The following is a 14,861-nucleotide window of genomic DNA, read 5'->3' on the forward strand; positions in this document are numbered from 1 at the left end:
CTCTAAAGAAGGGATATCTGAATGCCAGAAGATACCAAAAAAAGTGACACTGGTTTGTTTAAAGAGTTTTCAGCAAGTGATTGTAGCAGTTTTGCCTGAAACTGACCTGTTGAGATTTTCTGGACTGATGATCGAGGATGACCATGGGTGGCATCTCTGGGGGGCTGTGAGGGGAGTTCCCTGGGCAGGCACTGCCTACTTGTGTGGCACCTGGGCAGGAGGCCTTGCAGCAGGAGAGCAAATCAGCCTCAAACGTACAAAAACCTCTGTCGCCTACCCAGCGGACTTCTGCAGCACTTTGAAATTTTGAAAAGGGCTGTTGGAGTTCTGTAAGATCTTTGGGGCAGTTCAGGCCCCAGGACGGCTGGTGCTGGGAGTGGTTTTCCTTCACTATCAGAGCTTGCTTTCGAAAGTCTGCTGCAGGACTGGTGGACATCAGCTGACTCTTTCTATTTATGTGGTTTAGAGTAGAAGGGACTCTAAATGGGTTATTTTCTTTAATCCCTCCTATAATTGGCGTTCTTTACATACCAAAGAGAAAAGCTATGGAGCACATATAATATTTTGAAAAACAAAACAAAAGTAAAACTGTGAGTGATAACATCTGAGACCTAATTGGCTTGAGTTAAGATTTTAACACAGTGGGACATTTAAAATATATTTTTTTCTTTCTTGTCATGCCATTAACTAAGTGTTTTAAGGAACTTTATGGTCATTCACATGAACATAAAAATCCCAGTCGTGTTAATCTGTAGTTCTTAAGAGTTTTTTTCCCATTGTAATGAGTATTTGAATAAGTCTGGGTTATTTTATAATCCTAGGCAAGATTTTAAATTTCTCCTGATTACATTACTTAAAATATCCTTATGGAATTCAAATTTCTAAGTTTTGCATTGGAAATATGGCATAAACCTGAGAAAAATTAAGGAGTGATAATACAGCAGTGCAGATAGTAACTAAGGAAAACATAATTGTGAAGTGATGTGGACGTGGTGAGACGTGGGGCCAGGCTCTGGAAGGACCAGGCCTTGCTGCTGAGTTTGCTGTCAGTCCTGAGGTGGTGAGCAGCCTGCAACAGGCTCACCATAGTGAGGTCACCCAACCCCGGTTCCCTTTTAGTGAGAGATTGGGGGGCTGCATGTGGAGAGGACGGGGTGATGAGGACTCGAGATCGAGGGCTGTGAGCAACTGTTTGGGCCATGCAGGGAGAACCGATGGCAGCTGGCATTGGGTAGTGGTGGCAGCAATAAAAGAAAAGAGATGGATGCTTGAGAGGTCAGGGTTGAGTCTCCTCAGAATTTCTGACACTTCTGTAACCTGTCTTTGGCCTCACCTGTCATGCAGTGGCCATCACTCTAGTCCTTGCATCTTCCTACTGCGTACTAGTTGTACCACACTGAGGAAGGCAGTTTTCATGAGTCTTCCCACCCAACTCAGAGAACTTCTGGAGCAGGAGCTGCATGGGTGCCTCTTAGTGTCTGTCACAAGTTTGAACATGTGATAGATGCTGGATGAGTACTTGTTAGGTTTTTTTAAATATGTTTTCTTACCTACTTCATGCTTACTAAGACGTTTTACATTCTGCGTATTTTGTCTTTTCAACTATGTCACAAGGTAATAGGTGTTATTACCAACATTTTATTAATGAGAAAAATGAGACCCAGAGACATGAGCTGACCTTGCTGAGTCCCCCAGCTGTGTTCAGTGTGTGTTCGGGGCAAAGAGAGGTCCCTGGTCTGCCTGCTTCTCCCCCGAACAGGTAGGTACTTGCCACAGATGTCACAGTCTGTTTCTGCAGAAATGAAAAGCTTAGCGCGGAGCTGACGAACACGCCTCCAGCAGTGGGGCGAGCAGGAGGAAGCCTTCCAGGGTGCTCCCTCAGCCTTATAAAGCCATCGGCTGAGGAGAACAGCATTGTGAAGCCTCCTGACAGCCATAAAACTCCAAACATGGAAATGATTGCTTTGTTATATAAAGCATTCGTTCCAGCTTTAAATAATGAAATAAACTCCTGACACCAAGAATGGAAACCATCACCGTTAAGCTGATCTGTTTACTCTGAACTGATCCCAGCCGTGGAGATGGCTTGGTGGCACAAACGTTACTCGTGGGGAGCACTCAGTCACCTGGAGACCACGTGGCTCTCTGGGCTTTCCCATCCTGATGAGACATCCACGGGGCTGGTGGCTCTGCACACATTCCCCTTGGGTCTGAGTTTGCCAGAATGAGGCCAAGATGGACAGACAGAGGAGCTGAGGTGTCCCCTTCACGCTTGCATTTGCTGGGCCGACTTTTCCTTCACTTTTCTAAGACTGAGAGTTTACCCTGAAACTCTGGACTACAATATAAGTAAGACAAAGAATTCTTCCTTTTGGGGAGGGAAAGAATTATCTATCTCAGAGTGTTGCTAAGCTGTGTATTGTTGGTTTCACTTTGCTTGTATTTTCATTTTAAGTTTATGACTTGTCTGTAAATCTCCCTTTTCTTTGTAACAGAACAGTTGACAACTTTAAGTCTTACAGAACTTCTTTGAGAATAATATAAATAACATTTTTGATAAAGTGGAAAGTGTTTCAAAAGATCACTTTCATTTTCTCCTCAGTGAGGTTACAAATAATTTCTGTATTTACTTTTCTGTCATATATTCTTATTCCTAAAATGAAAAGAGAGTTAAATAAATGGGTATCTTGAGTATCAAAGCATGGAAAATATGCTATTTGGAATTTTATGTGGGAAATTCTCAAGCAAGCGATCCTCAGGTTCGTGTCTTTTAACATTAACATTTTCAATGAGCAAAATTCTGTAGACAGCGCCAGGGGGAAGTGAGCTACACATTTCCTTGAATGGTGTACTTTTAGCTTCCAGGTTGAAAAAAATACTAATTAACCTGCTGTAAACCATGGAATAGTCCCTGTGGAATGATGATATTAAAGAAAACCTTGCTTAGAAATGTGACATGGAGGAGTGGCTCCTCTCTTTTGTAGCCTTTCTGCCTTGAATTTACAGTTTCACCCTGAAGACCAGTGCTCATTACAGATCCAAGGTGAGGAGGAGCCGCCAGGTGATCCTTCAGCCTGAACTGGTGTAAGGTGGGGGAGAAACACCGTGTGTGTCTGTGGTGATGTCAAGGTGTTGATTGCAGGTCCATCTGGACAGAAAGAGGGTGGCATTCTGGGTGGACGGAGTTGTGTAAAGCCAGCCAGCTAGCCGGCATCTGTCTGTCCTGTCTATCTTTCATTCATCTGTCTTTTTTCATCTATCGATCATCTGTCTATCCCTTCTTTCCACGTCTGTCTTATCTATCTATCTTTATTATTCTGTTAGCACAAAAACCAACATTGGATGCTTCAAATCAAAGGACAGAACATAAGACCCCCTGCTAGAAAGTTTGCTTATATAAATTTGCAGTGAGAGTGTGTCAGAGATAATCTGTTGGACCTCTGTCTACCAGATGCTAAAGTAGTTTCAGAATTAAAAATAACTGGACTTTCTCCGTGGAAAAGAAAATGTAGCAAAGGCATTTTTAGCCCTGGTGCTTGGAGCGCAGATTGCCACAGATGCTGGGTCCTTTTGGGTAACACACCAAGTCAGGCTGTTGTCTTATACACTTTAATAATGGACTTGTTATCAGTTTTCCCCTCTGCCCTTTCCCCACGCAGTTGCTAAACAGTTAAATGATAACCCTGTGTTTATGAGTGCAGCTGCTGTCCAGCCATTTACATGAAGTCGCTTCGTGACCTTGTATCTGGTGCTCTGTGTGTGCCTAACTCCATCAGCACGCAGTCCTGGTTTTTAGAATAGCAAGGTTGGAACTTGGTTCTGGAGGATGCTGACCCATGAGAGCATCTCCGTAAGCAGCTATCCGGGGCCTCAGGAGGAAGACACCACTGTGGCTTGTGCAGGATTCTGTGCGGTGGGAGCCCAAAGGCTGGGCTGTCACTGAGGCTGAGATGGGCAGGGTCTGGTGGAGTGAAAGGCAGTGGGAGGCCAGGGTGTCCCTGAGGCAGGTGGAGAGCTGGGTGGGATGTCCAGGTGGCAGAATGCTGACCATATCACTGTCGGCTAGAGCAGAAGATTCCAGATGTGGCTTCAATGGGAAATAGTTTCAGACTTGGAAAGAGTTTGTTTCCTTCTTGGATCTGAGGCCCTGGGTGAGAAACATAAATAGTGTTTGTGCCTCAGTTTCTTACCTGTAAAAGCAGTTGTTGGAAGGATTTAAAAGAGATCATTTAGGACATGTGGAACAGGGACCAGTAAATGTTTCTGTAAGGGGCCAGGTAGGAAATGCTTTTGGCTTTTGCCGGTTCCATCTGTGTGTTGTGCTTAGAGGAGTGCAGCTTGTGCCAGTAAAACTTTATTAGAAAATAGCCTGCAGGCTGGATCTGTTGTTCGCCAACCCTGATTTAGATAAAGTGCGTGGAAGTTATTCAGTTAGTAGTGCCTCCCTTTCCCTTCTTCCAGGTTTCCAGAGTGATGGTCACCTGGGATTTCTGGAAGTTCTATCTGGAAGTTGTCTAAATGAGCTGATTGCTTAGTGAGTACGATTTAGTAGTGGAGCTAAAATAAAACACCTAACTGTTCTTTGACTTAGCCCTTTGAGTCTGGGGGTCAGGAACCTGAGTGGGGCCTGTGAGGTCAACACTCACTTCTTTCTCCTTAAGAAGAGTCATGGTTTCTTGGGGGGGAAGTGCTTATTTTCCTTCAAGCCTAAGGTCTTAGCAGTTCGAGCTTTCCAAAGTAAGACAGAGTTAAAAGTGAGTTTCCTTTGAAGTTGGCTTACACTGAATATTAGAGGAGGGACTCCCCCACTGCATACTTAAGTGTTCATCTGAGAAATTTTTAAAACGAACTGAATTTTGGGTGTAGAACAAACTGTGAAAGGGGGCTAGTTTTCCAGGGCTGAGACTCGATTGTAGAATTGTGCAAAGCAGCTGTGAGGCCCACAAGCGTGGATCAGCCAGTGCAGGACTGGGGAGGGCATGGGCACCGGAGGTAAACAGTAGGTGTCTGCCTTGTGCTCAGGTGGCCTCTCAGGAAGCCAGTGTGTGCTCGTTGATTGTGATCCCACCAGTGCGCCTCACTCCTGTGTTCCTGTTCCCTGCTTTCATTTTCCTGTGTTCCTGTTCCCTGCTTTCATTTTCGTCTGGGTGTCCCCTCAGTTGCAGGGAGCAGGCTGGTTCTAAATTGGTAAAATGCTGAGCGTGAGCCAAATGGATTAAGCAGCAGTACAGTTGGCATGAACACTAGCTTCCTCAATAGTTTTTTTCTTTTCAGAGTGGTCGAGGGAGGAATGTGGTAAAGGATGGTGAGTCTCTTCTCGGGAGCCTGGTGGCAGCTATCTTCTCGGGGTCCCTGAGGGGCTGAGAGGAAGGGCTGGGAGGTGGTTTCTTCTTTGCTGTCTAAGAGCAGAAAGCTGCTCCTTTTTTCTGTAAGCAGGAGTGGGGAGCTTAGGCCGTCCCCCTGGGGCCTCCTTCTTTCATTCCACTCTCAGGCAGATTGGCATCCACTCACTGACCACCCCCTTGCCCTCGTCAGTGGGTGTAGCCTCACTCGCCGCTGGCACATTCCAGGCTTCGACTGTGTTTGTTCTGCAGATTGTTTTTATCATGTGTTCTCACAGCCAGATGTTTTGCTCTTTCTTGTAATGTTAGAAGGTGCGTAGTAGTCTGTAGAAAGAAATCAGAAGGAGTAAGGCCTGAAAATCACTGCTCAGCCAATGTCCTAACATTTTCCTGATAAATCACAATGATACTACAGAGTACATATATGCAGTTGGAATTTCTCGGTTGTTGAGATTTTGGACATCCTCTTAAAACGAGGGATTTATAGAACATTTCCAAAAGCGACTGCACAGCTTCAGTGCTGAGAAGGGGAATTGGTATGGCTCTGTTGCAGGCAGACCTGAGGGTGGGTGCTGTGTTTCACATTCACGGATCTGCTCTTTGACTGTGGCCCACTGACATACCTTTGGCATCAAAATGCTCATCAGTCAATAGTGGGACTCATTTTCGATCTGTTTTTGTTATTTACAGCTCTGTGTTTAAAAACTAGTCATGCGTTTTATGGGGGTGGACAAGACTCTGTGCAGTGAGCTGTGAGTTCGCCGGGTCAGTCATCAAACACTCAGTATGCCTTCTGGTTTGATCAAATTTAGTGAGCATACGTCACTAGAAAAAGAAAATTTACCAATTTATGTATGATTTATAGTAACTTTTCATTTGTTTGCTATATTTTTATTAAAACTTGAGTTTTTAGCTCTTCTGGGAATGATGGTTTGATCAGAATATTGGGGAAAAAATTTAACGGATTCCAAAAAATTCAAGGGCAAAATCAGCGTTTTATGTGCATTAGCACTTGTAATTGGAAACAGCTGTTGCATGTCCTAAAGGTTATTTTGTCCCGGGTCCTTAGCATTTAGGAAAAATGTCAGCATGGTGCCGACCGTAGCTCTTCTGTATGTGAATCTCTTGCTTTAACATTTTAACTCTTCTTTCAACGATAAGCGCCTTTCTCACATATTTTGATTTCTGTAGGTCCCATGTTATCTTGCTTGCTTTTATTGACTGTTTCATTTGGTCTTAGTCACTTATTTTCAAAAATACCCTAGCAGTTTAAAGTCCTTGGGACCAACACACCTGATTAGAAAAAAATCTCATTAATGGAGGAAGATGCTAATCAGTAATGGTTTGGGCCAGCTGTCACCGGGTAGATGCCTGTACGATTTGTTGTTGATTAAGTTAATGAGAGCCATGCAGACTGGGGAGGTTTCCTGCTCCGGCAGATGTGAATAAGGTTGCAAGAATCTAATTCTGGACCCCACGAGAGCCGAAACCTCTTGAGGAGGGGCTGGGACAAGCATGTGCACAGCAAAGGATTTAAATACTGTTTGCGGGCAGGGAAAAGTCACGGTGAGCGAGGTGAAGTGGTTTCTTCTTAAATGATAAGGCAAACAGAAGACACACAGAGATGTAACTCTGTATCTTCTTGGGTTCCGTTGAGTCATCAGCTCTACCTACTGAAACCATTCTGAGATTTTCTTTCCCTCTCTTCCAGGCGACATCACACAAAAAGGATATGAAAAGAAGAGGTCGAAACTGATTGGAGCCTACCTGCCCCAGCCTCCGAGTACGTAACCCTTGCTGAGGAGCATGAAACGTTTGGTGTTGAGTTAACTGCATCGTGCAAGAGAAACACCTGAGCGCACATCCTTCCTTGGTCCCTGATCTGCGTGAAGACCACACATCTGACGTGGCACAGCCACTACTGACACCCTTGTATGAGTGCACCTGTAATTTGTGAATATGGAAGGCATATGAGATTGTTCTATAAGTGTGCCTAATAAATTTAATAGGTAGTTCATCTATAGAGGGCAATCATGTGTTTGACTACTTTAAGATGCTGTAATCATAAAAGTATGAGTGTTTACTATTTAAAATGACTTTTGGTTTAATGAGATAAGTTATTGCTGCTGATTATGGCTTAAATTAATCCTAGGTTTTTATTGATTTCATGGGGCAGAGGGTGCAAACCTAGAAATCTAGAAAATGATATAATATCCTGCCTGGGATTATGAAATCATGACTGCTGGTCGTGTTTTGAAATGTGATTGTAAAATGTTATGGATTCTTCCCAAAAGTACAAAGTCTGTTTCATTCCAGCATTTCCACATGTGCAGTTTGTAGAATCTCTTTGCACTTGAACTAGGGTTCTGTACATTTCAGGAAGAAGAAAATGATACCAGGCTGGATTCTGATGAGAGCTCAGTTCAGTTTGAGGGTGACCTTGAAGATTGCTAGGCTTTGGGAATGGCTTAAAGTATCTAAGTCCTCAAGGAAAAAGGACAGCAACCTAAATTTTAAAGGTGCTCTTTGAACTCTCTTGTTTTCACTGTTGAAACACAGTTTTAAAGCCCTGCCCAGATGCCTCTGCTGGAAGAGGTTTGAGCCCACACGGACCCAGTCTGTCCCTCCTGTCCAGGCTGTGACATACCGTGTAGGGTTCTCTTAGCACAGCAAGGAGCCTTCCCTGGAGCTCACATTCCAGGAGACTTAATTTGTGGGTTTAGTTTCTGCCATGTGTGTAGTTTTGTTTTGCTTTTCTGTTTTTCTTCTTTCCTTGATATTTGAGAACATTACCATAAAGATAGACCTGATGCATAAGCCTTAAACGAGCTGATGGGCTGGATTTTCCTGTTGTCTGGATTATAAAAGGAAGCAGCACAGTTCTATCCAAGTGCATTAACAATAAATCAGTGTTTGGTTGGCTGACATCCATGAGTGGAAGGCTTTCAAAACAGATGTGGGGAGATGATTAGACGTAGTTCACCTTCTTTGTCCTCTAACAACTGCGTGGTGGTGGCCTCTTTGTGGCCTGTCACTGTGGCCTCCTCTGCAGGAGGCCCCCCATATCCTGGAGGAGGCTGGCTGTAGGCTCCTGACGTTGCTGGATTTGTTTTCTGTGCTTTACCAAACAAAAGCGAGCCAGACGCAGTCCTGTGCGTTCCCAGGAGAGATTTCCCAGCGGTGGCCACGCGGAGACTGCGGTTGACCTATGTTAGCTGGGTGCTCAGGGTGGCCCTGTGTTGCTGGTCCCTTTGGTGTTTCTTGTGCTGTTCTGCATGGGGTCGGCAGCTCTGCTCAGCGCTGTAACAAATTTAAAAAAAACTAAAGTTTGAATTAATTAGTTTTTTTTCAACTTGTTACAGCAGCGAATGGAGCTGCCGTGGTCCGGTGTAGACTGCAGCACAGTGAAGGAGCCCCGAGAAGAATGCTGCACTCTGGCAACATCGGGGTGTGTGACATCCGAGAAGCCGCGGTCCGAGAGCGGGCCGCCAGCACTGCAGGAAACCGGCCGCTGTTTTACTTTCGTTTCGGTGAGCGCAATTTACTGAGAGCGAGAAACCCATGGCAGGGACATGTTTGAAATGGACCCTCCACCTAATGCCATTTTAAACAGAAGTCTAGGCCTAGCCTTGGGGGAACCTAGGAGGGTCCTGTTCTTGAGGCCCCCCCCCTCCAGATGAGCTCATGCAACTTATCCATGGAGGGCAGAGCGCCCTGATCACACGGCTTGTGGCAGACCCCAGAACGATGATCGTCTTGCTGATCAGGGCCCAGTTCTGAGTGTTTTATATTAAGATATAATGGGCTGCTTTTATAGCCCTGTTTTCGCAGTAGGAGCACCACTTACAAAACACTTGAGGAAGAAGAATGCATGACAAATTATAAAATTCTTCTTAAAATTGTTGGTCCTCCAGTAACCCTTGCCTCATAGTCAGAGACGTGGGTGAAGGTTGAGTGAATATGCCCTAGCCTCTGACACCTGCTGAAGGAGCGAGAGCTATAGCTCTGCCATATTCCTGTCCCCAGAGGGCACAGTTTGGGAAGTTTTGAAAAAGAAAAATCGAACCAATTAATTAGAGTATATTCTTAGAGGTAATGATCCTATGTAGAGGTCACAATTACTTTTGTGGACAATATTTGGTATGTAAGAAGCCCAAAAAGATGAGTTCAGTGCACCTTTTAGTAGAATAAGAAAATAAGCATTTGTAAGCTTTTGGCTTATCTTCAGGGTTTTACCTCCAATATTATGTACAAATAATAGAGAAACTTTAATGTTACCGTTGGCCGCCAGGATCTCGGAAGAGGGCAGCCCAGCCTGGTTGCTCTGCTGCAGCTGCTGTTCGTCCTCTGCAGGCCAGCTTGCTGATGGATATAAGCAGTGTCCTTGTGCAAGGATGAATGGAGGGTTGTCGAGTGGGTGGTGGAGGTGAGCATTAGCTGTGGGGTCCATTTCGTGATTTACGTAAGCCTCAGGCACCTGATTGAAACATGAGGAGGCGAGAGCTGCTTGATGACCCTGTGGGCCACCCCCGTTCCCACTGGGAAGGGGAAGGCAGGTTCCCCCATGATTCTAGGGTCGGGGGCCAGGTGCCTGGCTAGTTTTGCAGCTTTTACTGCTAATATTTATTTCTGAGAAGCTGCCCTGGTGAATGATCAGTCACTGTATAGAACTTTGTGCCTGGGAAGCGGTGAGGACAGCAGGTGGCTCTAGATCAGAGAAGTCTTTCTTGACTAGCTCAGTCTTGGAAATAACTCTTTGTTTAGAATCTTCATGAAAAACATCTTATTTTCTTTTTCAGTCACACTTACCCTACCACATACTTTTCTCTAAGGCGATTATGTTTTGATGAACTTTACTTCTTTTTTTTAGCATTATTTTTATTTATCGGAGAACATATTAAGTCTTCTGTAGAAAGTATTCTAAAAGTATTTCTAAGACGTTGTTTGAATTAGGACACACAGTTATGAGTTAAAACACTTGTAGAGGCATTTAGCAAAAACTGCTAGCTTGAGTCGGAGCTGCCGAGCATCAGCCATCCTAGGGAAAGCACGGAAGAAGCAGGCTGTTTCCTGGTTTTCTTCTCTGCACGGGGGACGTGAGTGACTGTCACAGAATGTCTGCTAGTGACTCAGGTGCCCCTGGAAGACACGCTGTCTTCAATGAGCACGATGCTGAACGCTTACCTAAATCTAGATGAGGAAAAGTGGGCCAGAAGCTAGAAAGAAAAATGAAAATTATGTATTTAATGAAGGAGGGGGTCAGAAAGAATATATTTGAAAATCATTTGAAGAGAGAAAACAATACTTAGGAGAACTTACTCATTTGGTACTAGTCCTCTTACAGTTTTTTGGCTCTGTAGTGGCTCATTATCTCTAAATGTGATAAAACTTGTAAAAATAGAAAAAAGTTCACTCTCTACCACTCTCTTCAGGGATGTCATAATAACATAGTGTCAGCTTCTATAATTGCGTCTTCACTGCTTCATGACAGGCTATGTGAAGTAACGTCCTAAAATTCCACTGTCACCACACACAGTGACACGTTCCTTGACCAGATACAGTCCAGGTACAAGGATTTACTGTGACTGCGTAGTTGAGAAAATCTTGGTGAATTTGGCCAACATGACCAGAGGGCAATTTGTCTGTGTCCTTCCTGCTCCCTGGGAATGGGCTGTGGGACCCACATGAACAGCCTCCTCAGAGAAGGGGCCTCTCCTGTTGGGGTGCACTTATCAGTCCATGTGTGCTCCCACTGGATTTGGCGGATGGCCCTGCGTGGGAGCATAGACTTGTTTGTATCAGAAGGACCTCGAACACAGCAGCCTGGCCCTTCTTCAGCTCCTCCAGCCTTCATGTGCTGAGCTTCATCCAACGTTCACGTGAGGCATTCTGCACACACTTGTGTCTTCTGTGTGCACCTGTGCATCGCTTAAAGCTCAGGTTCAGTGTCACTTCTGGATTGATTCCCTGATCCCTGGGGTTAGGGCAGGCCCTCCTGTCCCCATCTTCACCACATCCCACTTCTGAAATACTTACAAAGTTGTAGATGTATGTTGGTTGTGGAATAGGTGATTCTGCCCTGACCCACAGTCAGACCTTGCTCTCCTTCCACAGCAAGTAAGCATTCCCAGATGTTTGTTGAAGGACGAACTGGGTGAATGAACCCAGAACTGTATTGGTACATCACAGACCTGCTGCTGGAATGCAGGCCATCTGCACCTAGTAAGGGCAGAGCCCAGCAGCTCTCCTGAGTTACAGAACCACCGCTTGGCCTCCCGCCCCGTGGTCCACACATGAGCAGCGAGACAAGTGTGTCTGGCCAGGTGCCAGCGTTCGCTCATTCTGAGAGAGCACTGGGGCGTTCAGATAGCTGGCACAGCTGAGGGCAGATGCCAGAGCACCAGCCTGGGGCTCAGACCGGTGATGCTTCAGACGTGCAGGGGAACAGACCTTGTACTGCCTCAGGCTGCTTCTGTCCGCAGCCAGTTTTGTTTAGATTTCTGATTTGGATAAATTTAAATGGCAAAGGAGAACATAGAAGTGGTGACTATTGTTTCCATATCCAAAAGGTCAAAGGATAACGTGATTTTAGATCTCAGTGCATTCCAGTCGGTTGAATTTTATTATTAAGTTTAGAGTTCAGCTTGAAAATCCTGGTATTCATTGCTACAAAGAAGATATAGTCCTGACATAATTCTGTTCCTGGGAGTGGCCCATGCACAGGGGCCTGGACTGAAACCCAGGTCTTCCTGCTGGGTTTTCAGGATCGTGAGGGAGCAAGTTGCCCGTAGTTAGCAGAGTCTAGTGCTTGTGAACTTGATGCTTTGGTCTCATACAAGATGAACTTTCTCATCTTGATTTTAAGGGTATAAACCTGAATCAAATGCTACTGTGTCCTTTGTTCTTTGTGAGTAAAGCTGGCGCTCTGCCTACTTGAGGCTGTGGCTGATCTGGTTCTTCACGTTAACAACCACTGCGCTTCTCTGGTGCCAAGCACACAATTTGGTCCCTATTTTCCTCCTGCCACAAGAGGTGCAGTCTCCCAAAGCGCCGCTCTCCCTTCCCTGGGCGTGGAAGCTGTGCTTGCCCATCCTGACCCAGGCTTAGGGACACATGACCTCTGCTGGGGACTTCCTCAGCTAAGGAGCCCTGCCCGCCGTTTGTTCACAATGGATGGGGTGTGAGATGCAGGGTTGACTCCCAGAGAAGGAGGAATACGAGTATTTCAGTCATCATTTCCTGTCTGTGACTTAGCATGAATTCTTCCCAGATTGAACTGCTACAGAAAATGAACTTTCATCAGCTAAATTGCCTATATCCTAGGTAAGCCACGGTCATGATCTTGATGCACAATTGGTTGCTCCCAGTTTTCTAAGAAATACTCTTATTTTATCACACATAGCTGTTGGTTCGATCAGATGAATTTCCTGTTATTTTTAGTAACATTTAACCAGTCAGGTTCCTCCTCCCAGCTATCAGTGGTTAAAAGGGAGCACAGCTAAGCTACTGCCATGTAAGGCTTCTGGAGTTGGAGCAGAGTTGGACATGGGATCTCTGAGCATCCAGCTGGACAGTGAGAATGGTGTCTCCTTTGGAACTGGCTTGTGTGGGTTTTTGTGAAAAATCTATATGAGGTATAAGAAAAATACAGTAATTTGAAGCCCCAATCCTACCACGTACACTCATTGCCTTCTGAGTTTATCTCACCTGATGAGTGAAGACTAAGTGTTGGTATGCAGGAATCACATGCAAATGCACACGCAACATATAAAGGGCTCTTGTCAAATCCTGAAGTTCCACATCTTTTACATTTTTCCAAGTTGTAAGTCCCTAGTCAAATTAACATCTTTTAATAGGAAATGGTCAGCAAATTTATACAGATTTATGTTATTGAGAGACAGGGTAGAAATGATATTGACGGGAATGTAAAAATTAGGCTAGAATGGCTGGGGTAGATGTTAAGGTGCTTATGACGAAATTTCTGTCTATTTTGTGGTGCTCTCCTCTGAGTCCATACACAGCAAGTGTAGTAAATTTCTTATCTGTATGTACAACAGTTGTACTATTTATTTTCTGGCAGAGTCCTTGATTGCACTTATTTTAGAAAGAGTGTAATTAGGTACTAGAAGAGCATGGGATGCTTCAGAAATTGTTTTTGTTCAGACTTGAAACAGGGAAAGAGTCTCAGCAATCTTACCAAGTGCCTAAAGCATGGTCTCACCTGTGTGAGTGCCCCGTGGCTGCTGGGGAGCATTGCAGGACCCTGAGAGGGGCAGAGGAGGGGCCAGGGGACACCTGGGTCACAGCAAGGTCCTGGGAGCAGAAGTCACTCACATCTGATCCCCACTGTACATGGAAACATAGGCTTAGAAACTGAGTGATGGGTCTAATTCCACAATTCGTAAGAATAAGAACAGAATTTGGACCAAGTTCTTCTAGTGTTAAATCCCATATATATTTTCTTTCAAGTTATCTTCTACACATCCTTTATGATTTATTTTAAATAGATGTTGAAAACCAAGGTTTTTCAGTATATTTCTCTTACTGTCTGAATTTAGAAATTTTGACTTTTTCTAGAACATTGAACATCCTGAATAACCAAATGTTGTCTCCGCTGCAGGTCTCCTGGCCTGTAGTGCACCGATGTGTCAGAGCAAAGGGTGACTGCCCCCGTGGGCCTTCTTCTTAGGTTAATATGAAGATTATTGTGATTTCTAGTGTCTGGTTCACCATAGTATTGATGAAATTACTGCATTTATTTAATAATAGGAAATTGATGGATTGTTTAGGTGACAGATCTCTATTGTTAGGAATTTTCTTTGGAGAATCCTTTCTTAAGGAATTAATTGAAATAATTGATTGAAGTTCTTGTAAAGATGGCTTACTTCTCTGCTTTCTCTCCATCTGGGCTTAAACGAGGTTTTCACCTCTGGAGGAGTGAGTAGTGATAGAGTGGGGCACGAGCTTGGGAACAGTGGGTCTTCTGTTTGATGGGGACCTGGAGGCACGAGTGGGAGGTGTGGCTGAAAAAGGGCTGTGATGTTGGAGGGAGACTGAAGTGCAGGTGGAGGAGTCTGGGCTCTGTCCTCAGGTCGACAGGATGCAGAGAGATGGACTTGGCAGAGCCCTGCTTGGATTGAAGCAGGGAGAGATTGAAACTTGGGGCTGTGGGAGCCACAGGTGGCAACTGACTGGAGGGAGCAGGTCTGGCGAGCACTAAGCTTGCTGGCTTTTCTCTCCTTCAGGATAAAGTGTAGGGTGGAGAAGAGAGGACTTACATGGGATGTAGGTGTTTGAGGATGTGGAGAGAGGGTGGAGGCCACGTGTGGAGGACTAGGAAGTCCCGGGAAGGTGCGAACTCAGTGGAGAAGTGGGGTGTATGTTTTACTCTCTTCCTGAACTCTCTCTCTGTTTCCTCTTCCTTCTTTTTTTTTTTTTTTAAAGATCTTTTATTTTTTCTCCCCAAAGGCCCCCAGTACATAGTGGTATATTCTTCATTGTGGGTCCTTCTAGTTGTGG

The 14,861-nt window shown here is 44.9% G+C and overlaps 1 protein-coding gene across 23 annotated transcripts in view; it reads left to right on the forward strand.

The window, feature by feature from the left end:
* DIP2C (disco interacting protein 2 homolog C) overlaps positions 1 to 14,861 on the forward strand; it is a 469,882-nt gene that overhangs the window by 240,647 nt on the left and 214,374 nt on the right. For 8 of the 23 annotated variants that reach the window (XM_070601291.1, XM_070601280.1, XM_070601302.1 and 5 more), the window contains exons 2-3: positions 7,054 to 7,125; positions 8,705 to 8,872. In XM_070601291.1, the coding sequence (XP_070457392.1) occupies positions 7,054 to 7,125; positions 8,705 to 8,872 (240 nt within the window). Of the gene's footprint in view, positions 1 to 1,997; positions 2,350 to 7,053; positions 7,275 to 8,704; positions 8,873 to 14,861 lie in introns of those variants that run through there. The other 15 variants (XM_070601282.1, XM_070601281.1, XM_070601307.1 and 12 more) reach the window with 8 other exon arrangements.

The sequence above is a fragment of the Equus przewalskii genome, chromosome 30 (genome assembly GCF_037783145.1).
Source record: "Equus przewalskii isolate Varuska chromosome 30, EquPr2, whole genome shotgun sequence".
Lineage (NCBI taxonomy): Eukaryota > Metazoa > Chordata > Mammalia > Perissodactyla > Equidae > Equus > Equus przewalskii.